Source organism: Hypanus sabinus, chromosome 6, assembly GCF_030144855.1.
Source record: "Hypanus sabinus isolate sHypSab1 chromosome 6, sHypSab1.hap1, whole genome shotgun sequence".
NCBI classification, from domain to species: Eukaryota; Metazoa; Chordata; class Chondrichthyes; order Myliobatiformes; family Dasyatidae; genus Hypanus; species Hypanus sabinus.
The window spans coordinates 56,372,080-56,396,982 of record NC_082711.1 but is presented as its reverse complement, the minus strand read 5'-3'; the positions used below and the strand labels follow the sequence as shown (position 1 = coordinate 56,396,982).

The window sequence follows — 24,903 nt, the reverse complement described above, 5'->3', positions numbered from 1 at the left end:
CCTTTTGTCATTCACAGTGTGCTTGAATTAACAAAATGTGGGGAGGTGCTGAGAATGGAGAGAGGGATTTGCAGAGCAACCTCTAGCCTGGTTAAGGAAACTCAAATAATCTAAAGATGTATATTATCTTTGTTATGGTGTGTGTTGACTGATCTAATCCTGTTGATATTGTCTGAGAGTCCCACTAGCAAATCCTTCCTTATTGACTCTAGCATTTTCCTTTCTACCAATGTCAGGCTAACAGGTCAATTATTCCTTTTTTCCAAATACTAGTTTTACATCTGCCACCCTCTTGTCTGCAGGAAGCATTCCTCAGTCTACAGAATTTTGAGGATGAAAGCAAATGCATCCATTATTTCCATAGCATTCACTTTTAGTATTAGGACCTGGAGATTTATCAGTAACATTAAGTTCTGTTACTAGGGTCATCTATTGTGCTCCAGATGTGGCCTTCTGTACATTGGTGAGGCCTGTTGTAAATTAGGGGACCACATTATTGAGCACTTCCACACCATCTGCCACAAGCAGGACTTCCCAGTGGCCAAGCATTCTAATTCCAATACCCATTCCAGTTCTGACATGTCGATCTATGGCATCCTCTTGTGCCAAGAAGAGGCCACCCTCACGGCGGAGGAGCAACACCTTATATTCCATCTGGGAACACTCCAGCCTGATGGCATGAATATTGATTTCTCCTTTCAGTGAACAATTTCCCTTAACCCTTTTGCTATTCCCCACTCTGACCTTTCACATCTTTCCACCTGCTTATTACTTCCACCTGGGTCCCCTCTTCCATCCCTTTCTCCTATTGTCCACTCTCCTCTTCTATCTATTCTTTCTTCTCCAGCCCTTGACTTTTCCCTCCCACCTGGCTTCACAGATTCCACAGACTCATTACCCTCTGGCTAAAGAAATTCCTCCACCTCTCTGTTCTAAATGAGGCTATGCACTCTAGGCCTCTCCACTATAGGAAACATCCTGTCCACACCCACACTGTGTAGGCCTTTCAATATTTGACAGGCTTTAATGAGACCCCCCCCCCCCATTCTTCTAAATTCTGGAGAGTATGGGCGAGTAAACGCTCCTCATACATTAACCTTTCCATTCATGGAATCATTCTTGTGAATGTCCTCTGGACTGCCTCCAATGCCAGCGCATCTTTTCTTGGATGAGGAGCCCAAAACTGTTCGCAATACTCAAAGTGCATTTTGACCAATGCCTTATAAAGCCTCAGCATGACATCCTTGCTGTTATATTCTAGTTGCTTCAAAATGAATGCTAACATTGCATTTGCATTCCTTAACATCGAATCAACCTGAAAGTTAACCTTTAGGAAATCCTGCACAAGGCCTCCCAAGTCCCTTGGTATCTCTGATTTTTCAGCTGTCTCCATTTAGAAAACAGACTATGGCTTTATTACTTCTGCTAAAATATATTAGCACACACTTCCCTATATTATATTTTATCTGCCACTTCTTTCCCATTCTCCCAACCTCTCTAAGTCCTTCTGCAGATTCTTTACTTCTTCAACACTACCTGCCCCTCCAACATTTCTTTGTATCATCCACAAACTTGACCACAAAGCCATCAACCCCATCATCTAAATTGACATATAACGTTCCAATGTTCCTTAGATTCAGGATCAGGTCCTGAAGATTGGAGAGTGGCTAATGTTGTCCCACTTTTCAAGAAGGGAGGGAAGGAGAAAACCGAGAACTATCGCCCTGTTAGCCTAACGTCAGTCGTGGGGAAGATGCTTGAGTCCATTATTAAGGACGAAATAGTGGCACATCTAGATGGCAGAAATAGGATTAGGCCGAGCCAGCATGGATTTACCAAGGGCAAATCATGCTTGATTAATCTGTTGGAGTTTTTTGAGGGTGTAACAAGGATGTTAGACGAGGGTAAGCCAGTAGATGTTGTGTACCTAGATTTTCAGAAGGCATTCGATAAGGTGCCACATAGGAGATTGGTGAGTAAAATCAGAGCTCATGGCATTGGGGGCAGGGTTTCAACATGGATAGAAAACTGGTTGGCAGATAGAAAGCAAAGGGTAGCAGTGAATGGGTGTTTCTCAGACTGGCTGGAGGTGACTAGTGGGGTACCACAGGGCTCTGTATTGGGACCACAGCTCTTTACGATTTATGTCAATGATTTAGATGAGGGCATTGAAAACTATATCAGCAAGTTTGCTGACGATACTAAACTGGGTGGCAATGTGACATGCGAAGAGGACGTTAGGAGAATACAGGGAGACTTGGATAGGCTGAGTGAGTGGGCAGATACTTGGCAGATGTCATTCAATGTGAATAAATGTGAAGTTATCCACTTTGGAAGCAGGAACAAGAGGGCAGAGTATTGTCTGAACGGTGTAGAGTTAGGTAAGGGAGAAATGCAAAGAGACCTAGGAGTCCTAGTTCACCAGTCAATGAAGGTGAATGAGCAAGTGCAACAGGCAGTGAAGAGGGCAAATGGAATGTTGGCCTTTGTTACAAGGGGAATTGAATACAAGAGCAAGGATGTTCTTTTGGATTTGTACAGGGCCCTGGTGAGACCACACCTGGAATATTGTGTACAGTTTTGGTCTCCAGGTTTAAGGAAGGACATTCTGGCAATTGAGGAAGTGCAGAGTAGATTCACTAGGTTGATTCCTGGGATGGCAGGGCTGTCTTACGCAGAGAGATTGGAGAGATTGGGCTTGTACACGCTGGAATTGAGGAGATTGAGAGGGGATCTGATTGAAACGTTTAAGATAATTAAAGGATTTGATAGGATTGAGGCAGGAAATATGTTCCAGATGTTGGGAGAGTCCAGTACCAGAGGGCATGGATTGAGAATAAGAGGTCAGTTATTTAAAACAGAGTTGAGGAAGAGCTTCTTCTCCCAGAGAGTTGTGGAGGTGTGGAATGCACTGCCTCGGAAGACGGTGGAGGCCAATTCTCTGGATGCTTTCAAGAAGGAGCTGGATAGATATCTGATGGATAGGGGAATCAAGGGATATGGGGACAAGGCAGGGACTGGGTATTGATAGTGAATGATCAGCCATGATCTCAGAATGGCGGTGCAGACTCAATGGGCCGAATGGTCTACTTCTGCACCTATTGTCTATTGTCTAACGTGAAAAGAAGTGGCCCCTCCCCTGCAGAACATCACTAGTCTCTGGCAGTCAACTAGAAAAGACCCCCTTTATAGCCACTCTTTGCCTTGTGCCAGTCATACAATCTTTTATCCATGCTAGTATCTTTCCTGTACCATATCTCTTATATTGTTACTTGTCAAAAGCCTTCTGAAAATTCAAGTAAACAACATCCACTGGCATGCCTTTGTCTATCCCGACTGTTATTTATTCAAAGAATTCCAACAGATCTGTCAAGCAAGATCTCCCCTTAAAGAACTCATGCTGACTTTGGCCTGTTTTATTATGTGACTCTAAGTAACCCAAAGCTGCTTCCTTAAAAATTGGCTTCAACATATTCCCGACCACTGAAGTCAGGCCAACTGGCCTACAGTTTCCTTTCTTTTGCCTCCCTTTCTTCTTAAAGAATGGAGTGACATTTGCAATTTTCCAGTCCTACAGAATAATTCCAGAATCTAGTGATTCGTGTAAAGTCATAACTAATGCCTCCACAATCTCTTCAGCTACCTTTTTCAGAACTCTGGGGTGTGGTCCATCTGGTCCAGGTGACTTATCTACCTTCAGATCTTTCAGCTTCCCATGCACCTTTTCCTTAGTAATAGCAACTACACTCATACCTGCCCCTGACACTTGCGAATTTCTGGCACACTGTAAGTGTCTTTCACTGTAAAGATTGACGCAAAACACTTAATAAGCTCATCCACCATATCTTTGTCATGCACTGCTACCTCTCTGGCATCATCTTGCAGTAGTCCAATATCCACTGTCGCCTCTCTTTGACACTTCTTATATTTGAAAAAAATCTTTTGGTATCCTCTTTTATTTCATTGTGTAACTTTCCTTCATATTTCATCTTTACTCTCCTTATGGCTTTTTAATTGTCTTCTGTTGCTTCTTAAAAGCTTCCTGATCTTCTAATTCCCACTAATTTGCTATATCATATGCTATCTCTTATGCTTTAATGCAGTCTTTGACTCCCCTTGTCAGCCAAGGTTGCCTCATCCTCCCTTTAGAATACTACTTCATCTTTGGTAAGTATCTATCCTGCACCTTCAAAGTTGTCCCCAGAATTTCCAGCTGTTGTTGGTCTGCTGTCACCTCTGCCAGTGTCCGCTTCCGATCCTTTTGGTCAGCTCCTCTCTCAGGTCTCTGCCATTTCATTTACTGCAATGTAATAGTGATACATCTAACCTTATCTTCTCCCCCTCAAACTGCAAGATGAATTCGATCATATTATGATCACAGCTTCATAAGGGTTCCTTTACCTTAGCTCCCTAATCAAATCTGGTTCATTACACAACATCAAATTCAGAATTGCTTTTCATCTAGGGGGCTCAACCACAAGCTGCTCTGAAAAGTCATCTGATAGGAAATGTACAAAGTTTCACTCTTGGGATCCAGCAACAACCTGATTTTCCCAATCTACTTGCATATTGAAATCCCCCATGACTATCATAACATTGTCGTTTTTATATGTCTTTTCTGTCTCCCATTGTAATTTGTATCTCACATCCTGGCTACCGTTCACAGGTCTATAAATAACACCCATCATGGTCTTTTTACCCTTGCAGTTTCTTAACTACTCTCAAGGATTCTACATCTCCGGATCCTATGTCACCTCTTTCTAAGACTTTGATTTCAACTTTGACTAACAGAGCCACCCTACCCCCTCTGCCTACCTGTCTGTCCTTTTGATACAGTATGTATTCTCGGATATTAAGCTTCCAACTATGATTGGCTTTCAGCCATGTGTTACGACTGTGCCCCAACTCTGAGGGGCCGAAGGGTACAAAGTAGCCCCCTCCTTTTTGAGAATCGCAAGATTGCTACTAATGTGGGTCTGGGACCCAGGAAATGAGAGAGAGACACACAGAATCCACAAGGGGTTTGGAATGCCCTGGCCCCTCAGCGATACAAAGCCACGGAAAACGGCCATTGTCTCTTGGAGACAGAATTGTGTATTGAGTACTGTACTATTTATTTGATGCCCTCAGGGAATGAACAAAGTGGGCTGGTTGAGGGATGGCATCATTCAAACCTGATTGACATCTGACATCATAAGGATAAAAGAAGGTCTGGGGAACAACCCCTTTAGATGCACCAGGAGAAACGCTAGAAATCCCGTGACAGCGTTTAATAGTGACAGTCGGTGGGGCCCGCATGCATCCTTTCCCGTTGCCTGGGATTGGCGGGACTGACCACAGAAGAACGGCTTAGCTAAAAGGAAAAGGACACCAACGACATTTCGAAGGCTCGACATCATAAAAAAGGAAACTCCAGCAAGTTCCAAAATCTCTCTCTCTTGACTCCAACCAAAGGCTGCAGCCTGAATGAACTAAAGTGACTTTTATATTTCCATCGGACAATACATTATCCCCTAGACAACGATAGAGCTTATTTCTTATTGATTATTATTATACCCGCACCTTTAGAGTTAGTATTGACGGCGTATATTAACTGTATGTTTGCATTGATATTTTTGTGTATTTTTACCAATAAATACTGTTGAAAATAGCACCAACAGACTTCAGCGGACCTCTCTATCTTTACCCAGTTACGGGGTACGTAAAACATGTCATACCTGAGAACCTCTAACAGTGGTACAAGATCATTTACCTTATTACGTATACTTCATACATTCAAATAAAGCATCTTCAGTCCTGTATTTGTCACTCTTTTTGATGTTGCCCCCATGTTACACTTCAACTCATCCCACTGACTGCAATTTGGCCCTATCATCTGCCTGTCCTTCCTCACAGTCTCATTATACACTGCATTTCCTTGTATGCCAACAGCTCCAGTATCAGCCCTATAGCTCCAGTTCCCCTTCCCCTGCCGAATTTGTTTACTTCTTCACTAACAGTTTCGAGCAAACCCACCCACAAGGATATTGCTCCCCCTCTGATTCTGGTGTAACCCACCCTTTTTGTACAACTCTTCCCCAGTTTTCCCCAGAAGAGATCCCAATGATGCATAAATCTGAAACCCTGCCCCTTCACCAGTTCCTCAGCCACACATTCACCTAACAAATCATCCTATTCTTACCCTCACTGTCACATGGCAAAGTCATCACTCCAGAGACTTCTATCCTGGAGGGCGTGCTTTTCAGTTTTCTATCTAACCCCCCCCCCCCCCCACACACATATTCCTGTATTCTCTCATCAGGGCTTCCTCCCTGTTCCTACCTATGTCATTGGTACCAATATGTACCAAGACTTTTGACCTCTCACCCTCCCCCTTTAGAATGATTTGTATCTGATCGAAAACATCCCTAACCTGGCACTTAGGAGGCAACGTACCATCCAGTGTCTTTTTCACATCCACAGAAACTTATATCTGCTTCTCTAACTATGGAATCCCCTGTCACTACTGCACTCCTCTTCTCCCATCCCTTCCTTTCTGAGCCACAAAAACAGGCTCAGTGCCAGAGACCCGGTTGCTGTGGCTTCCTCCTGGTAGGTTGTCCTCCCCAATAGTACCTAAAGCTACATACTTATCATTGAGGAAACGTCCTCAGGGATACTGTGCCCTGGCTGCCTATTTATTCCCTTTCTCTCTCCTGACAGGTCGCCCAGGTACCTGCCTGGAACCATGTGTGCCTATCTCCCTGTAGCTCCTATCTATCACCTCCTCATTCATATTCTCAAGTTCTCCTCTCTTAATCAAATTTTTGGTCCTCTTCTCCTGAATTCTAAACTGCACACAATCCTTGCGCCACTGTATGACTTTTGGCAAACTTATATGCCTCCTCTTGGATCTAATACTATACTTCTTTTGTAAACCAGATTGCTACAGATGCAGGATTAGATTGCAATGTTAATTACTGGCGTCATCTGTTCTATAAAACATTTGACTTTATGTATTGAGATCTTTTGAACTTTCTGATGTTCAAAATTGAAAAAATTTATTGAGACATTTTTATCATTCCATCTTAAATTTGAACTTCTTGAAAAAAATCTCTGATTTAAGTACAGCAACTTCAGACTTTTCCATTAATTTCAGTCTCAAACCTTTCAATGAAACACTGTTAAAGTAAAGCTCCTGGAGGAGCAGGCTCCTCCAAAAACAACTTGCTGCTTGTTACATTCATCTGGGAACGCTCTGTTTTCTGGTGATTGCTGTCTGATTTACACACTAGCAATGGTGAGTGTTATTAAGTTATAGCAAATTTAGCCAAATAGATCACAAAATGCATTGAATAACAAATTAATCTAAATGCATTCATTTTGCTCATTTGTTAATTTCTTACTTTTCTTTTCCTTAATTTAGTTCTTTCATCTACTTCAAATTCCAATTAGCTCCATAAAATTATCCCACATTGATAAAGTTTTAATCTTTTCTCAATTTTGTACTGAATATTTGTACCAAAATACTGAATATTTTCCAGAGACAGCAGCCTAAAGATAAATGTTGCAACAAGTACTTAGCTGTGTGCATACATCTACTGATGACTCTGGACACATCGTCAGTGATGTTCCTGGAATCATCGGGTGTTTCGGGTCTTTCAACATCATACACCCTTCTCCAGGTGACCCAGCCGGGGCTGAGCAGACCCCAGCTTGTGTCCAGATGGTTAGTTACACATGACTCCATGGCTCCCCTCTCTTGAGCCACAGCCACCTTGAGGCCCTCTCTGCCGCACCAGTGGGACTGTGGAATGCTCTCCTTTTCCTCTCTCCCTCGACGCCCAAATTGTATAGGCTCTGGCTAAGGAACGGGCTGCAAATCCCCTACAACCAACTTCCACTGAGAGACACCTCGCTCTCCATCCAGCCTGCTGGCAGTTGCCGACTAGTTCTGCATACTTAGATAGCTTCCTTTCAAAGGCCTCTTCCAAGTGATCTTCCCATGGGGCTGTCAGCTCCAGCATCACCACCTGCTTCGTAGACTCAGACACAAGGACAATGTCTAGTCGCAGGGTGGTGACTGCGATATGGTCGGGGAACCTCAGCTGCCTTTCGAGGTCCACCAACAGCTGCCAGTCTCTTGCAGAAGTCAGGATACCTACCGATGTTCTTTTGGCGAGTAGTGGCTGCTCCCCAGCTCTTACAAAGTATACTTAAAATATACTTAAATCTTTTAATAATAGATGCAAACTTTTGAACACTGCTGTTAAAACCAAACTGTACTTGTCTTGTTTCTACAACAAACAGTGCCTATAAAAAGTATTCACCCCGTTTGGAAGTTTTCCTGTTTCACAACATTGCATCACAGTGGATTTGATTTGGCCTTTTATGACACTGATCAACAGAAAAGACTCTTTTCTGTCAAAGTGAAAACAAATTTTTACACATTGGTCTAAATTTATTACAATTATTGAACATAATCACAAAATAATTGATTCCATAATTATTCACCCCCTTCAAGTCAGTATTTAGTAGATGTTCCTTTGTCTGCAGTTACAGCCTTGAATCTGTGTGGATAGGTCTCTATCAGCTTTGCACATCTGGGCACTGCAAATTTTCCTCATTCTTATTTACAAAACTGCTCAAGCACTGTCAGATTGCATGGGGATCGTGAGTAAACTTCTCTTTTAAAACTCTAGGCAAATATTCTGAATTGGATTAAGATCTGAATTCTGACCTTTCAGGACATTAATTGTGTTGCTTCTAATCCATTTCTGTGTAGGTTTGACTTTATGCTTGGGGTCATTGTCTTGCTGGAAAACTAATCTTCTCCCAAGTTGCAGTTCTCATGCAGACTGCATCACATTTTCCTCCAGGTTTTCCCTGTATTTTGCTGTATTCATTTTACCCTCTACATTCACAAGCCTTCCAAGGTTTACTCAGTGAAGCATCCCCACAGCATGATGCAGCCATCATCATGCTTCATGGTAGAGAAGGTGCGTTTTTGATGATGTTGGCTTACGGCAAATATAGCCTTTAGTCTGACAGCCTAAAAGCTCAACTTTGGCTTCATCAGGCCATAGAACATTCTTCCAGCTGACTTCAGAGTCTCCCACGTGATTTCTGGCAAACTCTAGCTGCGACTGGTGAAGCACTTGGGTGTCCAGTCTCTCCCATCTCAATCACTGAAGTTTGTAACTCCTCCAGAGTCATCATTAGTCTCTTGGTGGCCTCCCTCGCTTGGTGGCCTTCTTGCATAGGCACTCAGTTTTAGAGAATGGCCTGCATAAGGCATATCTACAGCTGTGCCAAATTCTTTCCATTTCTTGATGATTGACTTCATTGTACTCCAAGGGATATTCAGTGATTTGGAAAGCTTCTTGTATCCATCTCCTGGCTTGTACTTTTCAATAAAACTTTTTGTGGAGTTGCTTGGAGTGTTCTTTTGGCTTCGTGGTATCACATGCTGGTGATAATAAACCTGATTCTGATTTTGTAGTTTTTGCCAGAATACAGATTGGACCTTCCAGATACAGGTGTATTTTTACAACAATCAATTGAAACACCTTGACTGCGCATATGTTTATATATAGCTAGGACAACTTAATGAATATCTGACTTCTAAACTAATTGGCTGCACCAGTGTGATTTGGTGTGTCATACAACCAACTAGTTTGTTTTTTATATTTGTAATTATTTTAGATCACTTTGTAGAGATCTGTTTTCACTTTGACACAAGAGAGTCTTTTTCTGTAGATCAGTGTCAAAAGAGCCAAATGGACATTTCATTGTGACTCAATGTAAAACAATAAAACATGAAAAGTTCCGGGGCAGTGGAGGGTGAATACTTTTTACAGGTGCTATAGTTCTGATCTATTCAAGGAGACAATTAGCATTCCAATCTAGTCATGCTAACCAATTATCTTACAGTGTTATCACATTGCTATTCTTCCAAGCTAACAAAGCAAAAACATTTTTTACTACATTTCAGAATGAGCTAGTGGTAAACCAGTAACAGCAGAAACTTTTCATTTTATTTTAGGATTTTAGTAACTACAGCTTTTTGATTTTTATGAAAATAGAGTTGGCTTTTGACTGGAAACATCACAGCCTCCCAGACTCATTTAGTAATTTAAGATAATGATTCTGCTACTTTCATTTTCTTCTCTTTTCAGCCCTTGTATTATTGTTTTCTTATCTTGTCAATACCCATCTGCCTGCAATCATCTTCCCTTCTACTATTCAATCTCTTCTAATTCTGTTTTCACAGGCACTCTGACCTGTTGTGTATCCCCTGAATTTCCGTTTTACTTAATTTCTTCTGTCTTCCATTGGAATATAAAAATTGCATTGTTTGCTGTGTAAAACTATGTAGTCAGCTTTGAACTTGCTATTTGCTATGCATTGTATCCAATTTAGTAGGTGAATGAAATCTTAAGAATGTAGAAGACAATGGTGTGTTAATGAGAGGTAGCTAAGAGATGTAGATTAGAACATGATTAAGTCAATGGGTAGAAACAATAGTGGCGGATGTACTTGTGATACGCAACTTAGACCGATTGGATATGCTAATGCAACTAAAGCCAGGAGATTGCTATAAAAAATGCTATGTACAAGGATCAGTGGGCAATCAGCGACTAGCTCAATGACTGTCTCAGCTTTGATTTGCAAATTAAAGTTTAATACTTCTTGAAGAATCTTCTGCGTCTCCTGGTCGTTTGTGGGGCACAAGAAACCACGACACTAGCTTGCCAAGTCAGAACAAATATATGGGTCCGCAGAGGCGGTGGTGAGATGGGGCTGGATGTTATCTGCAAACACATGGAATCTAACAAGATCTTGTATGATTTTACTAGAGACCATACAAATGATAATTCAGTACCAAAGTAGAACCCTGCTATAACTGCAGGAGAAGCGAGAGAAGCCATTGTGGATCGTTCCTGGATATGAGTGGATATATTGGAATGCAAGCAGCTGAGGTCTACTCCATCCATTGGGAAGTGATGTGGAAGCATTGCAAGAGGATGGGTTAATCCTATAAGAATCTATTATATAGTACATTAAAGTATAACAAAAATCCAAATCAGGTGGGAAGAACGAATGATGCCGTTGTTAGTTAAAGGATCAGGACAAGTGCAGTATATCCCTTGGGGATCCCAGGACCTAGAAGGGCTGAAAAACACTCTACCTAATCTATATGAAGGAGCAGGGAAATGGATTAGAGCCTTTGAAGAAGAAATGGCGGGACGATTATTGGCTATGGGAGATTTGAAGGCATTATTGATAGGGTTGATGGGGATCTCCAAATTTAACGAACTAATGGAAATGGCTGGCATAGTAAACTCGAACGACCCGAGAACTGATGAAGACTGGTTTGACAGAGTGAGGCAGAGGGTATGGCAGGCCCTCAGGAAGCTTTATCCACCCAAAGTAGACCCCAAAGCCTTAAAGGGAGATCCACTGGGAGACACTGAAAACCCAGCAGCCTACGTAGAAAACCAGTTGAAAAGGTGGAGACTGGAGACTGAGCAAGAGGTGGAAAATAGCTTATTTATCACCACACTGTTCCGACATAGCATTTTGGATGCAATGCCTCCGCAAGTAAAATCCAAACTGGAGGAAGTGGTTGGGTTGACGTCAATGACCGCCCAAGAATTTAGAGACCACGTAGTCCATGCAGTTGAGAAATACCGGAAAGACAAACGAAGGTTGGCTGAGCAGCAGGAAGAGGTGCAAAGAAAGTTAATACAAATGCAGCTCGAAGAACTCAAAAAGAAGGAAAAAGAGAAAAGCAAAAAGATGCTGCCAGCAACCACCGGTCCGAGTACAGCCATCGAACTGGATGAAGCACTGAGGAACTGATCATACTGTAAGACAAGGGCCGGAAAACCCCATGCCAATAATCAACATCTTTAGAGGAGCATTCCCACAAATGCCCTATCAGGAACAGACTAAATTCAAACAGCCCAGACAGGACTGGAAGTCCCAAGGAGGGGGACAGAGGAGCTATGGGCAGAGGGGACCAGTGAGGAAACAGGGGGATAGAGACGTAGAGAGATTGTGCTGGGGATGTAATCAGCCAGGTCACATAAGAGATTGTCCGTTTACACCATGGCCTGTCACACACCAGCAGGAACTGATAAGAAGGGAACTAAAGTTTAGCCAAGGACCAGCCCCCACAGGCCCAAGCGGACCTGTGAACTCCTATGCGAGGTATTAGGGGTGCCCCAAGAACTCGAGTGGGAAGGGACATTGCCCAATGATAACGAGGGAGGCAGACGAGGAACCCATTGTTCAGGTTATGTTAGAAGGGCAACTGACACCAATGATGATAGATACTGGAGCCACGTACACTTGTGTACAGCCACTGTATGCCCTTCACCTTCCCATGTCAGGAAAGTTTATTAAGACTGTAGGGTTCTCAGGGAAAACACAGTCGACACAGTGCACGGCTCCAGCGCAGTTAAGGATGGGAAATAAAGGAATTGTTTTGCCGGTGCTAGTATTTAAAGGAACTCCGATTAATTTGTTAGGCAGAGATACCTTATTGAAACTGGAATTACAATTAGAATGCACCAGAAATGGGCTGAGTGTGGAAAGAGCAGGGGCTCAATTGACAGTGCGAGAAGATAAGAAGGCTAATGTCTTTTGGATAGGAGACATCGCAGATCAGATTCAGGGAACCTGGGAGAAATGGAAAAAGGGCATGCAGGCTATATTACCCAGGGCTGTAATGCCCAAATCTGAGCTACATTGTACAGAGATTTTTGACGAGACTCAGAACAGGGAGTTAGAGGAGAGATGGCACCTGGAGGCATGTACCCAACAGCACCTGGAAGGGGAAGCTGTGATAATTGGAAAGCAAGGGGCAGCTTTACAAGTTAAGGGGAACACATTTTTAGAAAAATGGTACAGGATACTGGAGGCTGCGCCCCACGTAACGTTGTTGGTAAACAAGTGATATCAGTCTAAAGAATAAGGACCCTTAGTTAAGAGTGCTGAAACCATAACAGTGTGGAACAAAATCATGCCAGAGGTGTGGATATCAGAAGACAACAATTGCATTAAAATAATGGTAAGTGTAGATATGGTAGGGACAGTGAGAGAGGTCGAAATAACTCCCCAACCACACATGCCATTGCTGGGAAAGGAAAGAGGCCAGCAGGAAGATAGGTTAGATGAGTTGCCATCTATTCTGTGGTCACAGCATGACACGGACGTAGGGAAAATAAAAACAGCTAGTCCAGTGGAAATAAGGCTGAAAAAAGGAGCAATTCCACCCAGGAGACCACAATACCCTCTAAGACCAGAAGCAGAAGAGGGAATAGCATCAACAGTGCAGGGGTTGCTTGAAATAGGAGTGCTTAAAAGAACAAACAGTCCATGCAATACGCCTTTGCTGCCGGTCTTAAAAGCAGATAAATCTAAGTGGAGATTGGTGCATGATTTGTGAGCGGTAAATGATGTGGTAGAGGACTGGCCAGCGGTAGTCCCCAACCCACACACGCTTTTGACTAATGTTCCACCAGAAGCAAGTTACTTTTCAGTGATTGATTTGTGTTCGGCTTTCTTCAGCATTCCTCTAGCCGACCAGTGTCAGTATCTGTTTGCATTTACTTACAGAGGTGTTCAGTATACCTATACCAGAATGCCACAAGGGTTTAAACATTCACCACATGTTTTTAATCAGGTTTTGAAGGCAGACCTAGAGGGCATACCATTGGAAAGTACATTGTTACAGTATGTGGATGACCTGTTGATTTGCTCCCACAGTAAGGAACAGTGTGAGCAGGACACTATAACTCTGTTAGAGAAACTGGCACACGGAGGACATAAAGTATCCAAAAAGAAACTGCAATTTTGCACGCAGCAAGTGGAATACTTAGGCAGGGTAATATCCAAGGGAGTAAAGGCGATAGCACCAGATCAGATTGAGGCAATAACTAAGGCCCCTAAACCCCAGACTGTAGGGCAGATGATGACGTTTTTGGGAATGGCAGGGTGGGTACAGCTCAGATTGGATAGGAGAATATGCTGAGATTGTGGCACCTTTGAGAAAGATAATGAAAGAAGCAGGACATATAAATTTGAAGAACGGCTTGCAGTGGAATGAAGAGGCGGAGATAGCTTTCAATACTATTAAGCAGGAATTGCAGTCAGCACCAGCATTAGCTTTGCCTGACTACAAGAAGGTTTTTCATTTGTATGTATCCAACCGACAGGAGGGTTATGTCACGGCGATTCTAACACAAGAGACAGGCACAGGAAAAGCAAAGCAGCCAATAGCATACTACAGTACGAGACTAGATGAGGTGGCTCCGGGTATCCACCCTGTTATCAGGGATTGGCAGTGCTGTACTATGCATATGAAAAGGCATCATCTGTAACCCTGGGCTATCCTGTGACTCTGTACACACAACACAAAGTAGCAGAATTGCTGGAAAGAGGGAAATTTGTGCTGACGCCAGCCAGGATAGCAGCGTATCAGATGCTATTGACATTTCCAGACATAACTATACAGAGATGCACTACCAGTAATAAAGCCAATTTTGTCCCTTTGGTCTATGAAGGAGAACCCCATGATTGTGTAGGGAAGACGATGGCATTTGCCAAATTGAGAGCAGGTTTACGGTCAGAACCACTAGAGGATGCAGATAAAGGTTCTGTTTGTAGATGGCTCTTGTTTTAGGGTTAATGATGGAAGTCATGCAGGGTTCCCAGTAGTGCAGCAGGATCAGTCGAGCTATAAGATTATTAGGATGGAGTCCTGTCCCCAACCGTGTTCCACCCAACTAGCAGAAATCAAAGCCCTGACAGCTGCGTGTGAAATGATGGAAGGTGAGAAAGTAGACATTTATACTGATTCGGCATCTGCTCATGGGGTATGCCATTTGTTTGGGGGCAATGTGGAAACAGAGAGGTTTTCAAAAAAGCAGTGGAGATCCCATACAACATTGTCAGCAAATTCTAGACTTAATAAAAGCCATAATGAAACCTAAAGCATTGGCTATAGTAGAATGCCAGGCACATAAAAAGGAAAATGATGCAATAACAAAGGGAAATCAAGCTGCGGACGAGGCAGCCAGAAAAGTGTCTGGATGTACATCAGCTGTCATTGCCCCCCAGGTAAGCCTACCTCCAGAACCTGTGGTAGAGGATCTAATTGAAATACAAGGTAAGGCAACTTTGGCAGAACAGACAATGTGGAGACGAAGGAAGGCCAAGCAGAATCCGGAAGGCTTGTGGAGCATGGAAGACGGTTTGTTGGTAGCGCGCACCCCTCTACTGACGATTCTGATTTCAGAAGCACATGGGATTGACCACTGTGCAAAGGGGGAAATGATAATGAAAATAAAGAAGGATGGTTTTTGGTCACCTTACTTACAGGCTTTAGTGGACTTTGCCTTGTCACAGTGTGAGGTATGCGCACAGAATGCAGGGTTCGGACATCAGTTATTTGACTGGTTAGAAAGTAGACTTGGAGGATGGGGAGCATGGCTGACTAAAATGGCAATAACTGTCAGTACTGTATTTTTGAGCTGTGCGCTTGTGCTGTGCTGTTTTCTTCCTTGTCTCAAGTCTCTTGTTGTGCGTGCTGCAACCAAACAATTTCTAATGCTCGTGGCAATTACTGAAGCAAGTTTAGTGGAGAAAGAAACACCGAAAATGTATCGTTACAGCCTACAACACCTGCAGGATGAACAAGAGCAAAACAACAGTGTGAGAGTAGATTGTAAGAGCTTCTGAGTTTTTTTTCCCTGTCTCAGGTACAAAGCGACAGGTTTTTGGCTCAGCCGCCCAGGGTAACAGGAAGAATACTTTGAGGTCTTGGCGCAGAAAATTATAGTTTAACCCAACATTTAGGAATAAGTGTTTGAGTTTATTGGGGCTTTTGTGCGTGGACTCTTAGTCTTCTTTATCTGTGTGAGACCCTATGGGTCTCAAAGGGGGGGAATATATTGGAGTATAAAAGTTGCATTGTTTGCTGTGTTAATCAAAACTATGTAGTCAGCTTTGAACTTGCTATGCATGTATCCAATTTAGTAGAATGAAATCTTAAGAATGTAGAAGACAATGGTGTGTTAATGAGAGGCTAGCTAAGAGATGTAGATTATGTAGTCAGCTTTTTGAGTTTGCTATTTGCTATGCATGTATCCAATTTAGTAGGAGAATGAAATCTTAAGAATGTAGAAGACAATGGTGTGTTAATGAGAGGTAGCTAAAGAGATTTAGATTAGAACATGATTAAGTCAATGGGTAGAAACAATAGTGGCGGATGTACTTGTGATACGCAACTTAGACCGATTGGATATGCTAATGCAACTAAGCCAGGAGATTGCTATAAAAAATGCTATGTACAAGGATCGGTGGGCAATCGGCAACTAGCGCAATGACTGTCTCAGCTTTGATTTGCAAATTAAAGTTAAACCCTTCTTGAAGAATCTTCTGCGTCTCCTGGTCGTTTGTGGGGCACGAGAAACCACGACACCTCCAGCCTTCACACCACTTTTCTTTTGTTTTCCCTCCTCTTTCCCTTTACTTCTAAAAATTTCTGCGATAGTAACTCTTTCCACTTCTGAAGAAAGATCCTAGAACCAGAGTGTCGCTTCTCTTCCTCACTTTATGGCTACAGCCTGAGGCACCGTGTATTTGTGACACTTACACAAGCTGCTGATATTGGAAATCAGAAGACACTGGGGAAGCTTAGTAGAATAGGCAACAGGTGTGGAATGAGAAACAGTTAATGCTTCAGGTTTAAGATCCTTTATTAGAGCAGATGCTTAGTTTATCCAGCATTTTCTACTTACAATTCCTTGAACTTATATTCAACTTTATTGGAGTTTGAAGGCAATCTATAAATGCGAGAAGAGGAAAACATATTGCAGATACTGGCACAAAAGATGAAGACACAATGATGGCGAAATTGAGACAAAGTTATAGAGTCGTAGGCACAGAAACAAGCCTTTCATCTTAAATGGTCCATGCTGACCAATATTCATATCTAAACTTATCCCTTATGCTCACATTTGGCTTATATTCCATTGTCTAAATCTTCCCTATTCCATACACCCTTCAAATGTTGTTCTCTGGCAGCTTATTCCATATACTGACCACCTCTGGGTGAAAAGGTTGTCTCTCAGATCCTTATTAAATCTCTGCCCTCTCAGCTTGAACCTCAGCCCTCTGTGGCTTGATTCCCCAGCCCTGTGATACAGACCGTGTACATTCATTTTATCCATTCCCCTCAGGATTGTTACACCTCTGTAAAGTCACCCCTCATTTTTCTTTGCTTCAATGAAAAAAATACAAAGCTGGTTCAACCTGTCTCCATAACGCAGCCCCTCAAATCCCAGCGACATCTTCATATATGTCTTCTTCACTTTTTCCAGCTTAGTAGCATCTTTCCTACAACAAAGTAACCAACTGAAAATAGATTTCTAAATATGGCCTCCCGAGTGCTTTATACAACTGCAGAATAACATCCCCACTCTATACTCAATGCCATAACCGATGAAGGCCAGAGTACTAAAAGACTTCTTCACCTCCCTGTCTACTTGCAATGCTCAGATCCCTCCATAAATCCTGAAAAACCACCTTCACTGTCACTGCAAGCTTACAAAACACGTCTACTGCATTCTCATCCAAACCATTGATAAGGATGATAAACAAGCACTGAGCCCTGGGGAACACCATGACTCACAACCTTTCAGTGCAACAAACTAACTTTCACCATCACTATCTGCTTCCTGCGATCAGACATATCGTGTATCCAAATAGCTAACATTCCTTGGATTCTATGCAGTAAAACTTTCCATAGCAGTCTACCATACAGGAACATATCAACAGCCTTACTAAAGTCTATATAGACTCTACCCACAATAACTTGGGTTACTTAAAGAGAAAAAAGATTAGCTTTATTTGTCATATGCATAATGAAATATACAGTGAAATGTGTTGTTTTGCATTGAGGATGTGCTGGGACTGACTGCAAGTGTTGCCTTGCGTTAAGAGAGATGAGACGAGCTTTATTTGTCACTTGTACATTGAAGCATACAGTGAAATGCATCATTTGTGTCAGATCAAATCAGCGAGCATTGTGCTCAACAGCCTACAAGTTTCACCACACGTCTGGCGCCAAGATACCATGCCACTACTTGCTAACCCTAACTGTACATCTTTGCAATGTGGGAGGTAATCAGAGCACCTGGAGGAAACGGCGGTCACGGGAGAACATTCAAACTCTGAACCCTGATCAGAGATCACTGTTACTGTAAAGCGATGCAATAACTGGTATGCTTCTGGCACCAACCTATCAAGGCCACAACTTACTATCCCTAACTCGTATTCATTCGGATTATGGGAGGAAACTGAGCACCTGGAGGAAACTCACAGTCACGAAGAGAACGTACAAACTCCTTACAAACATCAGCAAGAACTGAACTTCTGATATCCATCACTACACTACCTACCATGAAGTGTAATCAAGAAAGGTAAGAAATAAAGTCCTATAATCAGTTGGCTCCAATGCAGAATAATACAATAACTCAAAGAACAGCTGAACACATATTGAATAGCTGAACCATTGACTGTATGCTGAGAACAAAGTCTAGCTGAATGTTTAAAGAAAAAATAATCATGTAATTCCTACATGTCAAACCAGTTGGGAAAAACAGCTCAATGTTTTCACATCTAACAAGTTCCAGAAGTTTCATAAAATCTAATAAGAATCCTGACTTTTCTCCCAAGGATACAGAAGGAAATAGGAGATCTGAGTGATTTTTTTGATATTCATGAGGGATTTCAATAACGAAAATAATGAACAACTGTTTTGATTGCCAAAGGAACTGATACCTTGTGGTCACAGATTTTATATCTCTGGTAAAAGAATTAGAGGATATGAGATGACATTTTCCCCTCAATTAAAGTGGTTAAGTTCTGGAGCGTAGCAACTGAAAGAGTAGCAGAAACAAATATTACTGGAACTTTCAAAAAGCCATTGGTTACATTTGAAGCACAAAAAAAATTGCTGTTTAGAACCAGTCTCACAGGCAGAGTAGTATCCTGTGCTATGAGATTCTATAATTTTCATTCATACATTATTAACTTGTAAATTTAAATTCCCTCTTAGCAGGCATTCAGAATTAATTAAAATATTTGTTTAGTTGTCATCACTACAGAGTATTAAAGAAGTCAACTCTGCACTTACCAACTGAAGGTGCCGTAAGTTTGTCTCCATCCAGGATTTGCAAAACATCAGCTGAGCAGTTTGCCCCATTGTTTTCAATTGCAAGGTCAGTGAACGAGATTGTAACATGCTTAACTGCTCACATGAGAAACAAATAAATTAAGAATTATTTCTGGAGAAAGCAATTACATGGCAATGATAAGTACTTACATTTCCTTTCATAAATTATTTCATTACCTCCTATTCATAGGAAGTGTTTTTCTATTTTAGACAGACTTTTCTTGATCCAAAAACAATGAAAGGAACACTCACTGGTTTTCAATTAAGTTTCCACATTCATAAATTTGGTAAGTAAATCATTTAAACCATTGCTCACAAACACTACCAATATATAACTAATACTATCATCAACAAGTCTTGAGGATATATTAATATCTAAATTTAACCTGAATGAGTTCTGGAATGCAGAATAGAAAGGGACATATTCAACACACCCAGGTCCAGTTAATTTGAACTTCCTTGCTGAACAGGAATTGGCAGTGGGCAGAGGTTTAGGTGATAGGGCCATAAAATGAGACTTATTGGAACTTATTAATAAGATGGAAATCTTTTCCAAGCATTGCCCAAAGCTCAATTTCATTCAAAATGCCTTGCAAAATGCCCGTGTACTTGCCTACAAAAAGATATGATAACATTTGGTCTGGCTAGTAGATGTGCCTCCTCAGCAGGAGACATTCTAAGGCAGTGGCAACTACTGTATCAAACACCATTACACATATCAAAACACACAAAATGCTTAAGGAACTTAGCAGGCCAGGCAGCATCTTTGGAAAAGAGTAAACAGTCAACATTTAGGGCTGAGACATTGACTGTTCACACTTTTTCATAGATGCTGCCTGGCCTGCTGAGCTCTTCCAGCATCTTGTTGCTTTGGATTCTCAGGATCTGCAGATTTTGTCATGTTTACCATTATACATATATCCACTACTTTTAATTTTGATTTATTCCAAAGCTACTTGCAATCTGAAATCCTATATTTATAAACAGCAAAAATAGCCTTCTGTTACCAAGGAAAGCTCAAGAACTAACAGTACAGTACTAAAATCAGCAAACTAGCATTGTACAAACAATTGTAGAGATCAACATTCATTCTAGATTTAAATTCAGTTAACCTACTGATTCACCTTTTATTTCGGAATCCCAGCAACTTTCAACATTAGACAACTCATTCTATTTCTATTCGTATTGGAAATAGGCCACACTATCAGTCATCCATTAGTGATTTTGTCTCTGTTTTACATTTTTCAGGGAACTGGGAAAACAGCGATAGGCTGAAGGTGGGGCAGTTGGTAGACAGTAGATGCTGTGTGTAGTGAGACTTTGAGGATGTAGTAAAATGATAAGGCAAAATTACAGTCAGTGGGATGAGTTCAAAATTGAAAACGATGATGAATACAGGAATGGAGGTGTTTTATTTTCTAAACAGGGAGAAAGTTAAAAACCAGATTTGCAAAGGGACTTGGGAGTCCTTGTGCAGGATTCCCTAAAATTTGCAAATTGAGTCAGTGGTAAGCAAGGCAAACGCAATGCTAGCATTCATTTTGAGAGGACTGGAATACAAGAGCAAGGATGTAAAGCTGAGGCTTAACAAGGCATTGGTCAGACTGCACTTAGAGCACTATGAGCAGTTTTGCTATGTGTAATTTAAGGAATCACTTTACCCTTCTTTGAATAAAGCTGTGGAGTCCCTCATGCCCATTTTCGAGGGAAAACACAAACTTGAGAGTACCTTGCACAAACAGCAATTTCTCAATCATACACTCTGACATTAGCCCACATTTCTAGATTAAGATGAACCCATAATCTGCTGTTTTGGAGTCAAACTAAATCAAGGGAGACATGGTAGTGCAAAAAACAAAAACCAAGGAACACAATGGGTCAGACAGCATCTGTGGAGGGAAATGGATAGCCAACACTTCAGATCAAGATCTTTCATTGGAACTGGTCCAGAGACAAATTTGATCATGATTTGGGATGTTGTCTGTGTGGATATCTCTTTGCATGATACCTCTGTGATAATGTGATAAAGAGTAGTCAGGTAAGTAGCATGGAGAATCAAAGGGGAGTCTTCAACCTGAAACATTAACTCTCTTTCTCTTCCCGCAGATGCCGAGTATTTCCAGCGTCTTCTGTTTTTATATCAAAGGGGAATTGATGGGCAAGTTAAAGAGAATAAGTTGAAGGGCTACAGGGAAATAGATGAAGGAGCATGGAATAGCTCTGCTGGGAGACAGTATAAATTGAATGGGCCGAATTGCTTCCTTCTGTATCATAATCAGTAGGTTAGTTGAAATGAACAATTAACAATAAACAGGAACTATGTAGTTAAATGAAACAAACTAGAGCCAATGATTAATTTCCTCAGCTGCTACCACAAGCACCCTAATAGAAAGTTACTTGACCTACGTTTACAAAAAGCACAGGAAACTGACTGCGTCATAGAGAAACGTTTACGTACATGGTTTCTGAGCTTGAATTATCCAGCTGCAGTTCTGATTGTTTGAATAGTTGTTGGGATATAGAGGTGATGTTATAGCTCCACCAATATCATCGGTAACAATATAGGACCCACACACTGTAAGCAAAATTCAACATGAAAGCAGAATGTTCAGGATGAAATTCTAGTAATACTAAATAAAAGTTTTGATTGGACTTGCCTTGATTAAACTGCACCCTGAACCCTCTATGGTCATGACTGTTTCGTGAGCGAAAATGTATACGGGCTACATTTTGACTGGAGGTGATCCCTTCTGGAACTATGCTTCCACACAGCTTTTTCAACATGGGGGCTCCTTCGTTTGAACCATCATAAACCTGGAACAGCAAGTAACGGGATTAGAATGGATTACGATGAGTGGCAGTCAGAATGATACAAGTATAAATCACTTAATTAAGAGACCCAGAATGTCCTGTCAGCTAAACTGGGGCCCATACTTACTACTCACTGATGCTGTATGCCTGAAATAAACTTAATCTCGTGGAGTCAACTCCCTTTAAGTGCTGGATCAATTCTTAATAGATGGACTGCTAGGTGACAAGACTTTGCACTTGTAACTGCCATTATCTGGGGAGACCAGAACAAGACCTCCCCCATACAACAATTGAGATAAGAAATAATATCTAACTGAACCATATCAATTTACCTTCAAATCTGTTGAAATATTTGAATATTTCTGAATGTCTCTGAAAATACAGAACAGTTAAAACAATTAACCAATTTTTTTTCGGTGGCTCAGGCGTGTCCATCAGTGTCAGAACATGAACCCTACTTAAGGTCGGGAGAGAGAGAGAGTAAAAAAGGAGCAGCAGTGGATAAGGCCAGTCTTCTTCAGCTGCGCAGGCATAGCAAGTGCTGGTATCAGAGGCCCAAAATCAACAGCAAATGAAAGCAAGTTTGAGTCAAGCAGAGTGGCCATTGTGCGAGTATGCCAGTGATAGAGTGCAAAGGTTTTGGCCTATCAGGCTTCAGTGAGAACAGGCAGAGGCACCAATAAGAAGAGGCAAGCCTGTTTTTTTAGTACAGATTAGTCACAATGGAATGCTTCTCCTATCAGATGTGGGAATTCAGGATACCTGACAGTTTCTCTCATGACTACATCTGCAGGAAGTGCACCTAACTTCAGCTCCTGACTGACCAGGTCAATAAATTGGAGCTGCAGTAGGATGTACTCAGGATCAATTGGGAGGCTGAAGACTTTCTATGTGAAATTTTGGAAGAGGTGGTCACAACCAGAGTACAGGCTTCGGACAGTACTTGGTTAACCACTAGGAGAGGTAAGTGAATTAAGAAGTCAGTACAGGTTTCCCCTCAACAACAAGTGTACTTCTTTGGGAACTGCTGGGGGGAAGCAATGACCCATCAGGGCACAGCAGCAGCCAGGCTAATGGCACTGTGGCCAGCTCTGAGGCTCACCAGGGATGCATAATGTCAGGCATTGCAGAAGTGATAGGGGACTCGATAGTTTGGGGGGGGGGGCAGACAGGGATTGTCTCTTTCCCAGGGCAGAGATATCTAAAATCAGAAGGCATACATTGAAGGTGAGAGGGGGTATGTTCAGAAGAAATGTGAGGGGTTGGGTTTTTTTTACTCAGAGAGTGGTAGATTCCTGGAATGAACTGCCTGGTATGGTGGTAGAGGTAAATATATTAGAGGCTTTTGATAAATTTAGGTAGGCATACGAATGTAAGGGCAATGGGGGGGATATAGACAATGTGTAGGTAGGAGAGATTAGTTTTAGGAGGTGTTTGTGTTTTTTTTAAATCTGGTTTTGTACAACATTGTGGGCCAAGGGGCCTGTTCCTGTGCTGTACTGTTCTATGTAATTAAAAATAGCACTTATAACTATGCTTATTACACACCCTCACAATCTTTCCTTAAAATAATGATCTTTTTCCAACAATTTCTCCAGCCTACGTACTTGGGAATTTCCACAGATTGGTGCTTCATTTGAGAACTCAAAAGAATGGTCCAATGTCAGAGAGTTCATGGCTTTCATGTTTGGATGCAGATAAACAGGAAGTGCAAAATAGGAGCCAAGGAAATGCTGTCTGTTCTATACTAACTACAATGATTTGCTTGAAAAAGCCATGCCATTGGTGCACAATATAATATGCACATATACAGTGGCATGCAAAAGTTTGAGCACCCCGGTCAAAATTTCTGTTACTGTGAATAGCTAAGTGAGTAAAAGATGACCCGATTTTCAGGGGTGCCCAAACTTTTGCATGCTACTGTATTCTTATCTTTCCAAGTTTCATAAAGAAACACAAATTGGAGACTCATTAACCGACTGTCTGACAATATTCAAATATCTTGTTTTTTTAATTATTGATTCTTGACATTCAAGAGTCCAAAAATAATGTATTCATGAGAAAAACATTATAGCTCAGCCTGTAAAGGAACTTGTAGGTTATGTTACCAGAGAAAGTAAGTTAGAATTGATTGAAAATTGGCTGTCTCATAGAAAATATAAAGTTAGAATAAATGGGTCCCTTTAAGCCTGGAAGGAAATAGGATGCTGCAGGGATCAGTTTTTGATTCACAACAATTCACTTCTAACATAGGAGGAAGGAACACTATTTACATTTTCCAAAGTTATCAATGATACAAAAGATAGGAAGAAGGGCATGTTATGAGAAGGATGTTGTGATTTTGAAAGAAGTTATACAGCGTCTATAAAAAGTATTCACCCCCTCGGAAGTTTTCATTTTTATTGTTTTACAACATTGAAACAATTGATTTAATTTAGCTTTTATGACACTGACAAAAAAACTCTTTAGTATCAAAATGAATACATATATCCAAAAATTGGTGTAAATTTATTGCATTTAATAAACACACTCACCCTCTTTAAGTCAGTATTTAGTAGATGCACCTTTTCAGCAATTACAGCCTCGAGTCTGTGTGGATAAGTCTCTATCACCTTTGTTAAACTGGACACTGCAATTTCCCCCCCATTTTTCTTTACAAATCTGCTCAACTTCTGTCAGATTGCATGGAGATCATGAGTGAACAGTTCTTTTCAAGCTCAGCCACAAATTCTCAATTAGATTGAGGTCTGATCTCTTGACTTGGCCACTCTAGGACATTCACTTTGTTGTTTTTAAGCCATTCCTGCGTAGCTTTGGCATTACGCTTGGAGTCATTGTCTTGCTGGAAAAGAAATCTTCTCCCA

General features: G+C 41.5%; 1 protein-coding gene across 1 annotated transcript in view; it reads right to left on the bottom strand.

The window, feature by feature from the left end:
- cubn (cubilin (intrinsic factor-cobalamin receptor)) overlaps window positions 1–24,903 on the bottom strand; it is a 359,402-nt gene that overhangs the window by 185,557 nt on the left and 148,942 nt on the right. The window contains exons 27-29 of the mRNA XM_059971453.1: window positions 21,886–22,042; window positions 21,687–21,803; window positions 19,190–19,303 (exon numbers count right to left, since the gene is read on the bottom strand). Of these exons, the coding sequence (XP_059827436.1) occupies window positions 19,190–19,303; window positions 21,687–21,803; window positions 21,886–22,042 (388 nt within the window). The remainder of the gene's footprint in view (window positions 1–19,189; window positions 19,304–21,686; window positions 21,804–21,885; window positions 22,043–24,903) is intronic.